The sequence below is a fragment of the Chelonoidis abingdonii genome, chromosome 2, assembly GCF_003597395.2.
Source record: "Chelonoidis abingdonii isolate Lonesome George chromosome 2, CheloAbing_2.0, whole genome shotgun sequence".
NCBI lineage: Eukaryota > Metazoa > Chordata > Testudines > Testudinidae > Chelonoidis > Chelonoidis abingdonii.
In genome coordinates this window covers 205960104-205976727 of record NC_133770.1, presented here as the reverse complement: position 1 = coordinate 205976727, position 16624 = coordinate 205960104, and the positions used below count along the sequence as shown (strand labels likewise).

General features: G+C 44.9%; 1 protein-coding gene across 4 annotated transcripts in view; it reads right to left on the bottom strand.

The window, feature by feature from the left end:
• Positions 1–15120: 15120 nt before the first annotated feature.
• Positions 15121–16624, bottom strand: part of FAM210A (family with sequence similarity 210 member A) — a 55440-nt gene continuing 53936 nt past the window's right edge. For all 4 annotated transcript variants that reach the window (XM_075062926.1, XM_075062924.1, XM_032792020.2 and 1 more), the window contains one exon: positions 15121–16278. In XM_075062926.1, the coding sequence (XP_074919027.1) occupies positions 15979–16278 (300 nt within the window). In that variant the 3' untranslated portion in view covers positions 15121–15978. The remainder of the gene's footprint in view (positions 16279–16624) is intronic.

Genomic DNA, 16624 nt, shown 5'->3' with positions numbered 1-16624 from the left:
GAACCCTGGGTTAATTTAATTTTAGCACCCTGTGTCCATTCACATTCATGTGCTATTTTGAGCATTTCAGTTTCACAACATAGGCTCATCCAGATTCTGAACAAGCTCAAATGCTCAGTTCGTGAGCATGTGACCATAAGCTATACTAAAGACAAACCCACAAGTACTATCTCCAGTTTTGAGGGACCTGTGAGCTGTGTTCTCTAGGAAACAGACAACATCCATGAGGTTAAGTCTCTAATGCTATTAGCCAGGAATGGGTAAGGATGGTGTCCCTAGGCCTCTGTTTGTCAGAGGGTGGAGATGGATGGCAGGAGAGAGAACACTTGATCATTACCTGTTAGGTTCACTCCCTCTGGGGCACCTGGCATTGGCCACTGTCGGTAGACAGGATACTGGGCTGGAGGACCTTTGGTCTGACCCAGTATGGCCCTTCTTATGTTATAAGCTAAGTGAGCCCAAAGTTATGGAGACAGATATGAGTCAAGGAAGCCAGCAGAGTATCAAAAACCTGGAAAAATCTCTGACTGGATGGGCTCAGGCGTTTGGTCACAAGCTGAGGTGGTTCAAAAGTTTTGGATTTTTTTTTAAGCAGAATTTTTGTATTGGTTCTTTAAACAAACACAGCAAGCAGCAAATATTTGGCCACACACTTCTGAAACCCCAAACCATGTTCAGGTTTTGGCAGACTACAGGTCTGTCGCATCTTACGCGCATTTAACATGTGCAAATTCAGCTTTACGCGGTTGGCAAAAACAAAAGAGAAATAACAATTTAAATACTGATCCTGTAGTGCGGGCGATTCCGCCTGCCATTACACTCAATGTAATTTTGACTATATGTGGTTTTCGCATTATGCGCTGACCGCGGAACGTAAACCCAGTGTAAAATGAGACAGATCTGTAATTTCAGCTTTTCAATTTAAAAAAAAAACACAACAAATTTTGAAGGAAAGCAGACATTGTCCATGATTTTTTTTCTGCTTTTAAAAACCCCTAGTTTTCAATCCAAAAAAAGTTTTGACAGAAAATATTTGTTCAACCCTTTTAATGAGCTTTAGTGCCTTTTAGCACTAGTTGATGCTGAGAACCAGTGCTAAAGGTGACTTGAAAAGAAGTTTTCTCAAAACTGGGTTTGTGCCGAGATGCAGAAGGTTTTGAAATGTTTATTTTTCCCAGGGCTGCCTGGGGCGGGGGCAATTCCCTGTGAGAATATAGTATTCTATAGTATTGCAACTTTTTTTTATGGAAGGGGCTCCTGAAATTGCTTTCCCCAGGCCCCCTGTATCCTCTGGGTGGCCCTGTATAGAATGCACCTACTATTCATAAAACGGAGCAGACTCACTTATCGTTAGTGAGGAGGGGATAGGAAGAATGGCTGCAGATGGCCCATGGAAGGTACATGTTCCCGGCATATGATGCTTCAGTTGAATATTAAGACGTTGTACCCATAACACTTTCCATTTACGGATCTCAAAGCACTTTCTGACTTAACTCCACCTCACAGCAGCCTGCACGGTAGGTGCTGATTTCCCTTTTAGAGCTGGGGAGACAGGCAGAGGTAGGGCGGGGCAGTTAACAGAGGCGTCTGGCAATGCTAGGAACAGACCCCCTGATGCTGAGGCCCCTCTTCTTTAACTGTTAGACTGCTCACCTCACTGTGTTACTACTGTAACAAAAATCACTGTACCACAGAGACGTTGCTGCCTTGTATTGCACTGGTTTGCTTCGCCCACTGAGATTCCCAGGATATTAGGCAAGCAGCCAGGATGTAGCCACATCTTATTGAGAGAAAATGGTATTTTCCTTACAGAAGGCTAAGCTCCACCCTGGAGCTCCAGAAGCTTTCCCTGAATGCCAACTCTAGCTCATGCCAGATTAAATTAACATTTCCAGACAATGCACTGAGAGTGAGTAGAAAATTCCCATTTAATCTAGCTCTGAGTGTGCCACAGAGGTAGTTTCAGCCAGTTTGACCTACATAGCAGGAAGCACTTAGGGAAAAGAAACCTACTTTTCATAGTGGTGTGGATTTTGCCCAAACTTATTACACGTGTGTATGTGTGTGCGCTGCGCGCACCTATGTATGGTTATAGTATCAAGCTGTAACTGACCCAGGTTTGCTTTACTCAGCAGTGGCAAAGTTATTAGTCCATATTAAAGTTTAAATTCCCTTTAAAAGGTAAAGATTTTGATGGTATAGTATAGCACTTTGATTGGGTCTAGCGCAGCAGAAAAATGTCAGGGGCTGGTTATTATATGACTATAGTCTGAGCATTACCAATGCTTTCCACTTTGCCTAGATCTATACATTGACTCTACAGCTCTCAGTCAATGTTGATGGGGATGGGATTTTTATCAACGTGCTAAAAAGAACCTTTTTGTTAAGGCCTTACTTAAGAACATCCTTATAAAGCCAGATGGGATTATTGGAAATCATCCAGTCTGGCTTCTTTTATAACACAGGCCAGGGGACTTCCCTGAAGAAATTCCTGTTGGAACCAAAACAGAAAAACATCTAAACTCGATTTAAAAATTTCCAGTGATGGAAAATCCACCACAGCCCTAGGTAAGTTGTTCCAATAATTAATTACCCTCACTGTTTAAAATGTGCACCTTATTTCCAGTCTGAATTTGTCTAGCTTCCACTTCCAGCCATTGGATCTTGTTATACCGTTCTCTGTTTGACTGAAGAGTCCTTTATTATCAAATTTCTGCTCCCCACATAGGCACTTACACACTGTGTTCAAGTCACCCCTGAACCGTCTCTTCCAGCTCCTTGAGTCAATCACTGTAAGGCACGTTTCCCAAGCTGTTAATATTCTCAGGGCTCTTCTCTGAACCTTCACCAATTTATCATCATCCTTCTTGAATTGTGGACACTAGAACTGGACATAGTCTTCCAGTAATGGCTGCACCTGTGACAAAACCAGCAGTAATTTAACTTCCCTACTCCTACTTGGTATTTCCCTGTTTACACATCTAAGGGTCACATTAGCCCTTTTGGCCACAGCAATGCACTGTGAGCTGTGTTCAGCTGATTATCATCACTATTACCCTTCCCACCCCCCTCATCCAAGTCCTTTGTAGAGTCACTACTTTCCAGGATAGATCTCCTATCCTGTAAGTATGGCCCACATTGTGTAGCAGGGCTCATAATAGGAACTTAAGCATTGCAGGAGCCAGGCTTCCTTCACAATGCATGAGGACAGTCAGGTGCTTAAAAAAGGGATTTTTAGAAGCCGGTAAGCTGAGTGGGGAGCCACCTCCGTTACCAGTAGGAAATGCTGTGAGGGGCCTGGATTAAGCCCTGCCCCTCCACGGGATTTAGGTGGCTAGCTCTGGCACCTCCATCCTCTCAATGTTCACAGATGTAAACCCTCTCCTGCAGTTAGGGTGTCTAAGCCAGGTCAGTCATTTTTCAAGAAAAAACAAGGAGGAGATCAGGGCTGGCTCCAGGTCCCAGTGCGCCAAGTGCATGTTTGGGGCGGCATGCCGCGGGGGGCGCTCTGCCGGTTGCCGGAAGGGAGGCAGGCAGCTCCGGTGGACCTCCCGCAGGCGTGCCTGTGGAGGGTCCGCTGGTCCTGCGGCTCCAATGAAGCATCCGCAGGGACGCCTGTGGGAGGTCCACCAGAGCCGTGGAACCAGCGGACCCTCCGCAGGGATGCCTGCAGGAGGTTCACCGGAGCTGCGGGACCGACAAGCGGCAGAGCGCCCCCTGCAGCATGACGCCGTGCTTGGGGCGGCGAAATGCCTAGAGCCGGCCCTGGAGGAGATGCCACCACCTCCTGATGATGTTTAGTCCAATGGTTAGAGCACTCCCTCAAGGTTATAGGGGAAATGGGTTCAAAGCCCCCATCTGCCTGATGTGGATCAGGAACTTGAAGTGTGGTCTTGGCCAGACCCCAGGGATACAGGCTGTTCTGGAGTCTCCTGCTGAAGCTGTTCCACTATGTGTACATAATTAAATACGCACTGGGCCAGAAAGAGTGTGTGACTACAGCCTGGTGAGTAGGGCACTCAACTGGGATGTGGGAGGCCCAGGTTCCATGGCCCCTGCTCTAATGAATATTTAAATATTTATACAAAGTGGACCTTATATCCTGGGTGCGTGCTCTAACCACACGACTGAACATTATAAGGGTGGTGGCACCTCCTCCTCCATCATCTGTGTAGTTTTAGATGTGTACTGGTTTAGGCCTGTAAGACAAGGTAGGCAAGAGAACGCCTTAGTCTGTGGGGCTCTGCCCCTTGTTATTAGACAATGAATATATCTGCAAACTCTGTTCGTGATAATTCTGTTTTCTTTCAGATCACTGATAAAAATTGTGAAGATATAGGTAGGAATTGAGAACCTGAGCCAAGTGGCTGTTAACTATCTTGACTAGATTACCTTTCCCTCTGAGTTACCTTTGTCCTCTGAGTTACTTGACCCATGTTGCAATTTGAAAAAAATAAACCAGTTCTTTGTAGGTGTTAATGGATTCTATTAAAAAGAACAAGCAAGTAAATGTAAAATTGAGCAAACATAACCCTGACTAAAGTACTATGACTTTTAACTACAAATAGAACAATACAAGATAGCAACTGAGATTTATATATCAAACAACCCAGTGAATACCGCATGTAATCAAACCAAATCAACCATGTGGTTGACTCAAAAAAGCATTGCTCTTGCTAATCCTGCTTTGGGAGAAAGTAGAAGCCAGTTTCCTTCACTCTAGACTCCAACCAGTGGTGCACTTCTGGAATCTTCTGCCTTCTGTTTTCCTCCACCTGCAGGACAGGAAGGGTCTCTGAGAAGATCACTTGGATATTCTTCTTCAACACAATGAAATCATCTATAATCTGAAAGATATCCCATGACACCTCATGGATTATTTGTTTGTGAAGTAAATCTGGTTACTTTGGCCCATTTCTCCTGTAAATGAAAGGCTGAGGTAGTTACTCTAAGTCTAAATATGTGTGGTTTTTTTAGCAGTCAAAGGTACAATACAGGTGACATGCAGTAGTTGAAGTGTCAGTGAGTGATGTCTTTATACATATTCAGAACTATATATGAGTGATAACTTCATAATCTACTCATGGCTTTATCCTTGACAAAAAAAATGTTCTAAATAATCTTGTATATGCTATTTATACCATGCTATGCCCATACATAAGACAATAAGAATCTCAGATATAGCCATATGTCAAAAGCCACTTTTGATCTCATGCAAAATTATGCTGCAAAAGGGAAGGGTCATTAGGTATGTAAATATTCACCATCTGGCAGTAGTGTTGAAAAAATAATGTGCTCATCAATGGTAGAACTTTACACTTTTGTGAATGAACTATGCACCCATAATGTACATGTTTATGCAATAGCAGTTTAGTTAGTTATGTACAGAATGGTTGCGTGTGTGCCACTCATTATGCAGCTACGTGTAAATTTATATGCCTAAATGCAGCATCCCAGACACTAACTGCAGGAAGATCCTATATTTCTAGGAAGTACTGTAGTAGTGACAATACACAGTTCTCACAAGCCACTTCTTGTACAAAACTAGGGTGACCAGATAGCAAGTATGAAAAATCGAGACGTAGTGTGGGGGGTAATAGGTGCTCATATAAGAAAAGGCCTTGAATATCAGGACTGTCCCTATAAAATCGGGACATCTGGTCACCCTATGCAAAACTGTAGTGGTCTACATCATGCATGGTTTGTGTCCTGTCTTAATTTGCACTGATTCTCTGATGTAAACCATGTACAGAAGTAAATCTTTCTACACCTGACTAACTGGGACTATAGTTTTGAAGTTATCAGTAATGGATAGAAAATAAGATGCTTGAAAGCGTCTCCTTAAGAATTAAAGCAATAATGGCACGGCCACAATGTGTATTTTATTATAATGATTGTGTTAGCCTGAATGTTTTAAACACCTGCCTGTTTCAGGAAGAGACATCTTAAATGAGTGTTGCACAGTGCATTGGTGGTGTACTGGAATATGGGGCTGGATCCTATCACATGCTGAGTGCCAAAAACACTGGGTCTCTTCAGTACCATTACGCTGTAAAATTATCTCTGCTCTGTAAGTTTCCTTCCTTTCCTGTTCTCTTAGGGAGCAACTGCATAATTAAACTATGAAAAATCTTTCATTTATCTTCCCCTGGAATTCTTTGTGCCTGAAAAAAAGCAAAGAAACCTCATTTTCCCAAAATGACTCTGTGTTGCCTGTACATTTTCTCCCCTATGATTGTCCAATCAACTCATCAGAATATAAAACAAACTTAATGTTACATACTGCCCTGCAGGCTTATGAAATCAAGCTGTATTCTTTCTACTTAAAAGATTATCGTCATCAAAACAGTCAGATAATTGCCAGGGGATAATTATGATTCTGTAATTATTATTGTTGCTGACAGTAAATGATGTACAAGGAAGAATACAGCTTGATTTTCTAAGCTGAACCCCCCCCAGAGGAGAGAGAGACAATCAGAAAACTTGTTTTGACTAGAACACTGAACAAACTTGACAGAGAAGTTACAAAAGGAAAAAAAACTTGCATACTCTCTACCAAGCTGAAGGGGATTCTACTGCATTTAAAGGCTGCACCTCAGTGACCAATAATCCGGGCAATGAAAGATGAAAAGTAGAAGGAATAGGCTTTTTTTTTTTCTTTTAACAAAATGCAAGGTTTTAAATACTTAAAAGTTCACAAGGTAACAACCAAGAGCCTTTTATAAAATATTTTTGAGCACCCTGTGCGAAGATGACTGGCTTTCAGTGATGTAATACAATTATATAATTCTTATATACTGCCCTGCTCTGACTCCTTAATACACTTTCTAAATTCCAAATACAACACCAAAACAACACATTTCTGGAGTCAGCTTCTCTATTTAGATAAATCACTAGAATTATTGCTTCCTTGCTGAAGATGCATCAAAGGCTGGATTTCTCCCCCTCCCCCAGCCACTGCTGGTGCCTTGAAAAACATTTTTTTTAATAGAGGCAGAAGGGAGGACCCTCCAACGACATTCACAATCTTAGGCTGAGCTGCCAAAAATCACTTCTTGCTCTGAACTCTAGCCTTAAGGGTTAGCCTCTGCTAAAGTGGGCTATCAAATGATGTGTTTGTAATGGTCTTAAACAAAGAAATGTTAGTTTAGGCGTTTTAAAAATGAGATCAACTTGATTAAACATGAACCAGTGGGCTGCAACTTGTCAGGCTTTAACATCCCAATGGAGGCAAGCCTTTTTGTGTGTGTTTTTTTCAAGGAATATTCATTTTCCACCCTTCCTTACACTAAACAAGCAGCTAAAAATCAGTTAACTGTTTTGGGGATACTGAGCTAAGGAGGCAGCTGCTCGGTAAATGCGAGTCTGTTTCCTGTTTCTACTAGTTGTAAATATAGCTCATCTTTCAAGCACCAGCTCTTAATATTGCCAGTAATAATGAACCACCACTAAAACTGCATTTATAACCTTTTAATTTTTACAGTAGGTGTTTGAAAGAAGACAGGCAATGCTGTTTTAAAGTTATTTCACTAAGACAGCTCATGCGCCTGTGGCCAAAGAAAAGAGCACAGAACATGTAAAACCCAGCATCAGTTCTTTATCCCAAATAACATGGTCTGCGTGTTCGCTTTCAGGTTTCAATAGTAGGGAGATGAAATCGATGCCCATTTGAGAAGAAAGGAAGTTAATTTGGGTATAAAATAAGCAGCAACAGCTACAGCAGCTGCACTGAGCTGGTGAAATAAATGAAAATGAAATGGCGGGGAGGGGAAGGAGGAGGAGAACACAAAACAGGAGAAACATCAGCATTATCGTTGGAAGCCAAAGAAAACATAAACACAACAAAAAAGCCCATCTATACCAAGTATTTTACTTAACCTTTTACCAGTTATGGTTAATGCCTTATAACTATTATCTGTAATCTGGATCCAGTAATTACAATTTGTTTCTCCTTCAGGCCTCCTAACATTTTACTGCAACTATTGTTTGCATTAAGAGCCACTGGCACCCTTCCTTGCCCAAGATTTGTTATGTCTATTTAAGCCACTATGGCAGGCGTGGTTGCTTTGAACCAGACATCTCAAGAAATGGCCTGAGCACCACTGGACTCTCACATTAGACGCTGTAGAGTAGTAGCTCTTCTCTGCAGTGTGTGGCACCTGGGTTAGCCTAGTCCAGGTGTGAGCAGCCACACTGCAGAGCCATACTTGAGTTAATGTGTTCATCTGGTCTTGCTTGGAGGTGTGTCAGTAGCCCTTGGGGTGTGTGTGTATAAAATGGTCATGTACCTGTATTGTAACTGTTACTCTTTAAGCTGCGGGTGCAGCCGTGTATTCCACTCAGGGTGTGTGTGTGTGTCTGTCTGTCTGTCTGTGCGCGCCAGAAACAGTTTCTGCTGCAGTACCTGTCAGGGCAGTGCACACACTGTGCAGCACCTTGTGGCCCTTCCCAAGGGTCTATAAGGTAGCATCGCCCTTCTTCTCCCCTCTGCCCCCTAATCCCTGGTCCAGCACCCCAAAGTGGCCTACAATGCCAATGCAGTTATGGAGGGTGGGTTATTCTTAACATGTGGCTGCAGACAAGAGTTACACTACAGATAAGTAACCGTTCCTCCTCCTTCCAATGGCTGCAGATGTATATTGCATTCAGGTGAGTCACAAGCAGCATTGTAGGCAATGGGACTTGGAGGCTGTTTAAACAGTGACTGAAATATGACCTTGCCAAAGTTCGCATCTTCCCTTGAAGCTGTTCCATTCATTCAGCATTATGCCACTGCATTATGGAGGACCAAGTAGCAGCCCTGAAAATGTACAGGGTAGGTACATCATTCAGAAAAGCTATATACATTGCTTGAGTGCTCTTCAATGGTGCAGAAAGACATGACAGAGGTGGTGTATTGGCCAAACCATAAGCCGTGGTAATACAGGATAAGGTCCATCTGGAGCAGTGGGTCTCAATCTGTGGGCTGCTTGCAGCCCAATTCAGAACACAGCTGCGACCCATGTGACATTCTCAGGGCCATACAGCTAGTATATGTATTGCATGGATGCGACCCACATAACAAAGAGAGCTGCATATGCAGCCCACAATGGTAAATAGATTGAGAATCACTGATCTAGAGCCTGCCTGACCCTTCAGCCTACCCACATAAAAGTCAAAGAGGCTGGCTAAAGGACTTCACATGAATGGGCAATGCCCTTCTTACATCCAAGGTATGTAAATACTCTTCTTGCTGACCAGCCTGCACTTTCAGAAAGAACACGGCTGGGTACACTGTCTGCTTGAAGTGGAAGCCTGACACCTCTTAATTTAAAAACTTTGGGTGAGGCCCCAAAGCTACCTTGTCCTTAAAAAACCCCAAGATGTGATGGCAATAGGAACGGTCATCATCTGAGAAAATATATCACCAGGAGCAAGTAGCCAGAAAGTTCAGTTGGGTGGCCCATGAAAGCAGCTAACACTATTAAGCTCCCAAAGTGGAACTTATGCTTTTGCAGGTGGATACAGGTGAGTAGTTCCCTTGAGAAACACTGTTCTGTCTTGAACAAGGGTGTGAATGGCAGAAATGGATGCCAGGTAACCCTTAACAAAAGGCCAGACAATTTCAGACACTGGAACTGTTCCAAAACATCCTTGCTACTCGCTCTCATAGGCTGAGTCCCTTGAACAGAAGCCCAAAGTAAAAAGATGCTTCCACTTAAACTAAAGGTGGCCCTAGTTGGTTAGCATAGGCTGTTGGGGTCTGGATGTAGGAGTGACCCATGATGCTGTGAGAGCAGAGCTGCATGAGCTTGTAGGAAGCTACAAAGTTCTGAATAGTGTTGACCAAGCCCAGGTAATTAGAAGCATCTTGGTGTGATCCTGCTTACTTTGAAGATGAGCTGCAGGATCAATGGAATTTGGGGCAAGATATACAGTAGGCCTTATCACCATTTCAATACAAAGGCATTGGGCAATCAGCCAGCACAGAAGCCACTCTGAGAGAAAAACTGAGACCAACAGTTCTTGTTGTCTTTGTAGCAAACAGGTCAACTGCTGCGATGCCCTCCCCAGGAAAACAGATCTCCAATTTTTCCATCTTTTTTTTTTTTAACAGTAGTCTAGCATCTGTCTAACTAAAACCATATAGGCAGGTAAAAAATCACTTTTCTACACTAGTTCACGACTCCTCTATGTATCCATTCATGGATTTCATTAGACCCGTTTGCAACAGCATAATCCTGGGTGCACACATTGTTGCTTGTCTACTATGACCCCCTAGATCTAATCACCACATTCCATGATAGTCTCTGCCCCCACCATCCATAGGTACGGGCAGCATTACATGTTCCTAAACTTCTCATTTGGCTTTTTAAAAAAAAACATTGTTTGAATGTGCCTAGCTTAGCACATGCTCTAGCTGGCTCTGTCTACATTCCTGCTCCTTACACTTCTTTGTGTCAGCCACAACTTTTGTCAGCGGTAATTTTATATTTACTTCCAGATCACTGCCTAGCACTGGCAGGTCTGCTACCAAACTTGGTTGTATCCCACCAGAAACACTGTCAGTCACTGGTGCTGCCTTACTGATGACTAATTTTGAGAGCTGTCAGTTAGACAGGTCTTAATCCAGTTAATGTGCATCACAATGATAGTGTTATACCAGGGGTTGGCATCCTTTCAGAAGCGGTGTTCCAAGTCTTCATTTATTCATTCCAATTTAAGGTTTCACGTGCTGGTAATACATTTTAATGTTTTTTAGAAAGTCTCTCTCTATAAGTCTATATATTATATACCTAAACTAGTGTTGTAAAACTAGGTTTTCAAAATGTAAGAAGCTTCATTTAAAATTAAATTAAAATGTTGATCTTATGCTGCCAGCCTGCTCAGTCTGCGGCTGGTTTGGGGTTCCGTTCACCTAGGCCGGCAGCAGGCTGAGCGGGGCCTGCAGCTGAGACCCCAGCTGGCAAGGGTCTGGCAGCCAGAACCCCAGACCAGCAGTGGGCTGAGCTGCGCAGCCCACTGCCGCTCATGGGTTCCATCCACCAGCTCCTGCCAACTGGGATCCTGGCTGCCGGATCCGCTCAGCCTGCTGGCGGTCTGGGGTCCCGGCCCTGCCCACATACAGTGGGTACCTACCTTCTTCCTGGTTCTGGCCCATTCTCTTCCTCTCTCTGCACTGAGCTGAGGGTGGGAGTGCACTGAGCACAGGGCTGGAGGGTGAAGGGTTGGGCCAAGAGCTAGAATGAGGGAGGGGGCTCAGGGTTGGGGCAGGAGGTTTGGGTGTGGGGCACTTACCTGCAGGGACGGCTCTAGATATTTTGCCGCCCCAAGCACGGCAGCATGCTGCGGGGGGCGCTCTGCCGGTCGGCGGTCCCGCGGCTCCGGTGGACCTCCCGCCTGCGAGGCAGGAGCTGCCTGCCAGCTGACCAGCAGAGTGCCCCCGCAGCATGGTGCCCCAAGCACGCGTTTGGCGTGCTGGGGCCTGGAGCTACCCCTGCTTTCCTGGGCAGTTCCCATTTGGTGTGAGGGTTGCAGGTGGGAATGTGGGGGGTGTGTGTGTGTTAATGCAGGAGCTCCCATTTGGCTCGGGGTGGGGTGGGGATGTGGGGGGTTGCAAGAGTCAAGGCAGAGGGCTGGGGGCATGTGAAGGGGGTGCAGGTGTCAGGGAGGGAGGGGCTGGGTATGTGTAGGGGTGTCAGAGTCAGGACTGAGGTCGTGGGGGGGCGGGTGGAGTCAAGCAGAGGGCTGGGGTGTATAAGGGGGGGAACAGAGCTCAGGGCAGGGGCCTGGGGTGAGTGCAGGGCTGCGGGGCTCAGGGCAGAGGGCTGGGTGTGTGTGTGTGTGGGAGTGTGCCCCTATTCCACCCCTTCCCCAAGGTCCTGCCCCTGCATCTTCTCTGCAGACTCTGGGACTCCCATGCCTCATCCAACCCTGCCCCCGCTCCCTGAATGCCCCCTCCAGAGACCCCCCCTGCCCCTAACCACCCCACTTGGGATCCCACCTGCTACCCAACACCCCCGCCCCGCTCCTGGTCCCGACTGCCCCCCCCCCCCGCATCCCACCTCCTGGCCCATGGACCCTTACCATGAGGCTCCTAGCAGCATGTTCTGCTCCGTGCAGAGCCAGACATGCCTGCCCGTGCGGGCAGGCTCAGAGTGTGGTGGGGTGCATGTCTGACTCCCTGCAGAGCCAACACTGCCCTGTGGCAGCGCAGCCCCGACCCCTGAGCGTTGTTGGCGTGTGCGCAGCAGCAAAACTCCAGGGGAGGCGGGGGCTTGCTGCGCTTGCGGCCGTGCTTGGCCAGGAGCGCGGACACCGCAGCCTTGCCGTGCTAGAAGAGTGGGATGATTTGGCAGGGTTGCCTAGGCACACCCTTATGCTTCTGCCCCCTGCACCTGTAGGGTGGTGGGGAGGAGTGCAGAGAAGAGCGGGCTGGGCCAGATTTTATGGCACGCTGCCATTAAAATCGGCTCACATGGCTGTTTTTGGCAGGCGTGACCTGTGTTATACCATTGCTGAGTCCATTTTTATAAAGGCGTGAGTGGGAGGAAAGCTGGAATGCAGGTTTTTTTTTTTGTTTTTTTTTTAAGTACATAATTAAATTATGACCAGCAATTACGCTGTTCAGTGACAATTTAATTTTTAATAAACTGAAGCATGGCCATAGCACTTCAGATCTTTGGGGCACAGTATATGCCTCACACAGCCCCTGTGAGGTAGATACTATTTGTCACCTTTATATAGCTGGTGAAACTGAAGCAGAGCATAAGGGTTTCATCCTGCATGCTTAATGAGTGCTTTGCCATTGACTTCAACTGGGGCAAGCTCAAGCCCTAATGGTATGTGTACACTGCAATGTAAACCCAAGGTCTGTGGTACTTCTTAAGGCCACAGGCTTGATGGTTGTAAGCCTGGCCTTTAGCGTCCATACTGCATACTGACCCTCTGTTTAGAATGACTGGACCCAGCTCTCACTCCCACACTCACCTGGCTACACTATGCAGAGCTGAGTTAAACCAGCCTACCCAGGCTTCCTAGCACCCTCTCCAGCTGCAGCTGTGCTAGCCATATTCATGGTGCATTGTGGGAAAACTTGACTGGCTAGCTCAGGGTGGCCAACCTGAGCCTGAGGAGCCATAATTTACCAACGTACATTGCCAAAGAGCCTCAGTAATATGTCAGCAGCCACCTTCCACACACCAGCAGCCACACCGATCAGTGCCTGCCCACACTGCCCAATCAATCAGCTGTTTCATGGCATGCAGGAGGCTCTGGGAGGTAAAAGCGTAGGAATGAGGGCACAGCTGGCTCAGGAGGGCAGGAAGGGTTAGAGTAGGGGCAGGGCCTGTGGCAGAGCAGTGAGCACCCACAGCACATTGGAAAGCTGGTGCTTCAAGTTCCAGTTCCAGAGTTGGTACTTGCTTATACAAGAAGCTGCCTATTAACTTCTGACGAGGCATGTGGCTCCCAAGCCACAGGTTGGTCACCCCTCGTCTAGCCCATGGCACTTTGCTGGACGTTGTCACAGCCCATCAACACACGCTGCCATGTCATCTTTTGGGTCTGCACATTTTCAGACCCTAAAGCCAGCAACATGGAGCAAAACCATTTGAAGAACTTGTTTGGCTTGGGCTTTCATGCCTGTTTCAGGGAGCAGGCAGTGCCTCCATGAAGCACTGGTGGACATTTCAGCAGTGTTTTCTGACCTACCAAAGGCACCTGTTGGCTGAAGTGGATAATGATACAGGCATGGCAGCCTCCAACTGGCTGATGCCACTCAGGGTATAGATGCTGGTGGCCCTTATATAGACTGCTCCTTCTTCTGGAGCAGGGCCATAAGCACAGACTGGTGGGCTCACACAGTCATGCAGACATGGGATGACCAAAAAATGGCTTCATAACTTTTAGTGATAAAAGCTACATTCCTGGAGCTCTGAGCCACTTACTCCTAGCTTCCAGCATCAGCAAATGCATGAGAGCCAACATGCCACTCCAGAAGCAGATCGCTATACGCCGCAGGAAATGTGCTACGCCAGACTGCTACAAGGTCACTGCTAATCAGTCTGGTGTTTGAAAAATCAACTGTGGATAAAGTGGTGGCAGAGGTTTCTGTCGCAATTAGGCACCTGATTTACCCACAGATGGACGACAAAAACAGTATCCCAGATGCAATTGCTGGTTTTGAGAATGGAGTCCCAAGCTGTGCTGGGGACACTGATGGGACTCACGTAGCCACACTTTGCCCTCTTCAAAAAGGACATAACTATAGCAGATCCTACTCCATTGTTATGCAGGCCCTGGTGGAAGAGAGGTTCATTTATGGATGTCAATGTGGCCTGTACTGAAAAAGTTTATGATGCCTGGGTTTTCTGCCACTTGGGAGTCTACCTTCATGGCCAGGCTGGGACACTGTTCCTATCAAATAACATTGTCATAAATAGGTTCTGTTCCCGCTGTTATTCTAGGGGAAGCTGACTACTCCATTTTGCCTTGCCCTGGCAAAAAAAAAGGTTTAATTATACTCTAAGCAGACACAGACAATGGCTGAATGTGTTTGTAAACACTGCGGTCATGATTTCTATCAGCCTGAATTCTTTTATTTGACTAAAACCATAAAACAAAGCAAAAGAGAGCGGACATTCGATTAAACTGGAGCTGCTCTTCACTTCTTGACCCCCAATCAATCCTCCAACATTGCTCTCTTTTCTTCTCCCCCTAAAATAAACCTTTGTGAAACAAGTAGCGGAGGCCATCTTCTTGCTGCAAAGTGATATTTGTAAAAGAAATGGGAAGCCCACACCAAACAGAAAGAATTCACTCTCCTCTCCTGTTTCCATATGGATTTTGGCCAAAATGAGTCATGAAACGATGGTGCCTTGGTAGTCAGATGGTCTATAGTTTCAGCCAGAGATCTTGTATGGTGTTCAGGAACAGTGCATAAACCTTTACTCCAGTTAACATTTTTAGGTTAATCTAAAACCAGAAGAGTGTGTGGAGGAAACTTGTTTTAAGTGTCTGATAGGATTCCTGCTTATTGCATGTTATCAGTCCTATTGACATCAGTGAAAATTCTCATGTAAGTGAGCAACATTTGGGCCCACCACTATATTTTAAAAAATTATCACTATATGCCATCAGTAAGTGCAGACTTATCTCCCTTTAATGTTTATTATTGCAAGCTAGTACAAAGCAGAACACTGTCAGCAAATTACAGCATCATTCTGGTTGAAAGTGAACCAGTTATGCTTTAGTCCATATGCAGTTACAGTCAGTACATTTTAGTTCAATCCTATAACATTCTCAATTGTAATTCAACATTATATAAAAACAAAAAGTATAAATGAATACCTGGCTACTGTAATTAACTCATCTTACTATAATTTTCAGTTGAAAGGCCTTTGAAAGTTTCAAGACACCATTTTTAAAAACAAAGATCCAGCTCCCCAGCTGGTGTAAGCTGTTGTAACTCAACTGAAGTCAGTGTGGTTACGGCATTTTACACTAGCTAAGGATCTGGCCCATTAGTTCATTCACTTGCACCACCAGCACAAAGGGTTTGTCTCAGAATTGAGATGGCAGTGGTTAGAGAGAGATCAGTGCGTATGTTATATGTGACTGAAAAAGACATCCTTTCTCTGAAAAAGAAATCTGTATTCCCAAGGAATGGAGGAACCAGTCTGACACAATGGTGGTTCCCAGCTGACGACCAGAATAATATTGTGGATCTTAGAGAAGCATCTTGACTTACCAAAAACTGACCACCACTGTTGCCAATGCACATATGGATTTTTAATACTAGATTCATTTTCTTTCATAAGACAGATTTTTTTTCTTTTAGAAAGAACCTTAGCATTTAAGAATTTACAGAAATCTTTACTCCTTAGAACACGGATATTCTCCAGCCAGCCAAATGAAAGCTCAGCAGAAAGTCCATATCAGGATGCTCCAAAGGGTTAAATTGCATAATTTTTTGTACAACCTAAGCTGAGCATTTTCTTATTCTTTTCTTTTCTTAAATGAAACTTTATCTTTGGTTTCTTGTATTTTTTCTGTTATTCTATCCTTTGTTTCTTCCATCTTCTCTGTTATTCTATCCTTTGTTTCCTCCATTTTCTCACTGATCATGTCCCTGGTTTCCTCCATTTTCCCTGAGAGACGCTCTTTTGTTTCTTCCATTCTATCCTGCAGGTATTCTGTTACCGGAGGAGGTGTGGACATGTAGCCATGCTTACGAAGATACTTGACAGTAATGGATGTTCCTCCTAAAGTTACCGTGTATCTGGCAGGAGTTGCAATCTTAAAGGAAACCAAAAAACTATCAAAATTGTGCATAAATGGGCTAAGGATATTCTTTAGAAAATCTCTCTTTTTTTTTTTTTTTTTTTTTATAAAAAACTTATATTGGCCAACTCCAACTTTTAAAAAAAGGAGCTCCAAGTTAAAGGAAATAAATTAAACTATTCTGAAGTGAATTCTTCAGAAAGGCGCTCTCTCTCTCTCATACACACACACACTTTCATTTGAAGTATCCCAAGTATTACAGGTTTGAAGAGAGATTGCCAACTAGGCATAACTTCATGTACCCCTGAGATGTATCACTTCTGGGATGAAATGCAGCAGCTGTTTAACATCGCAATGAGTT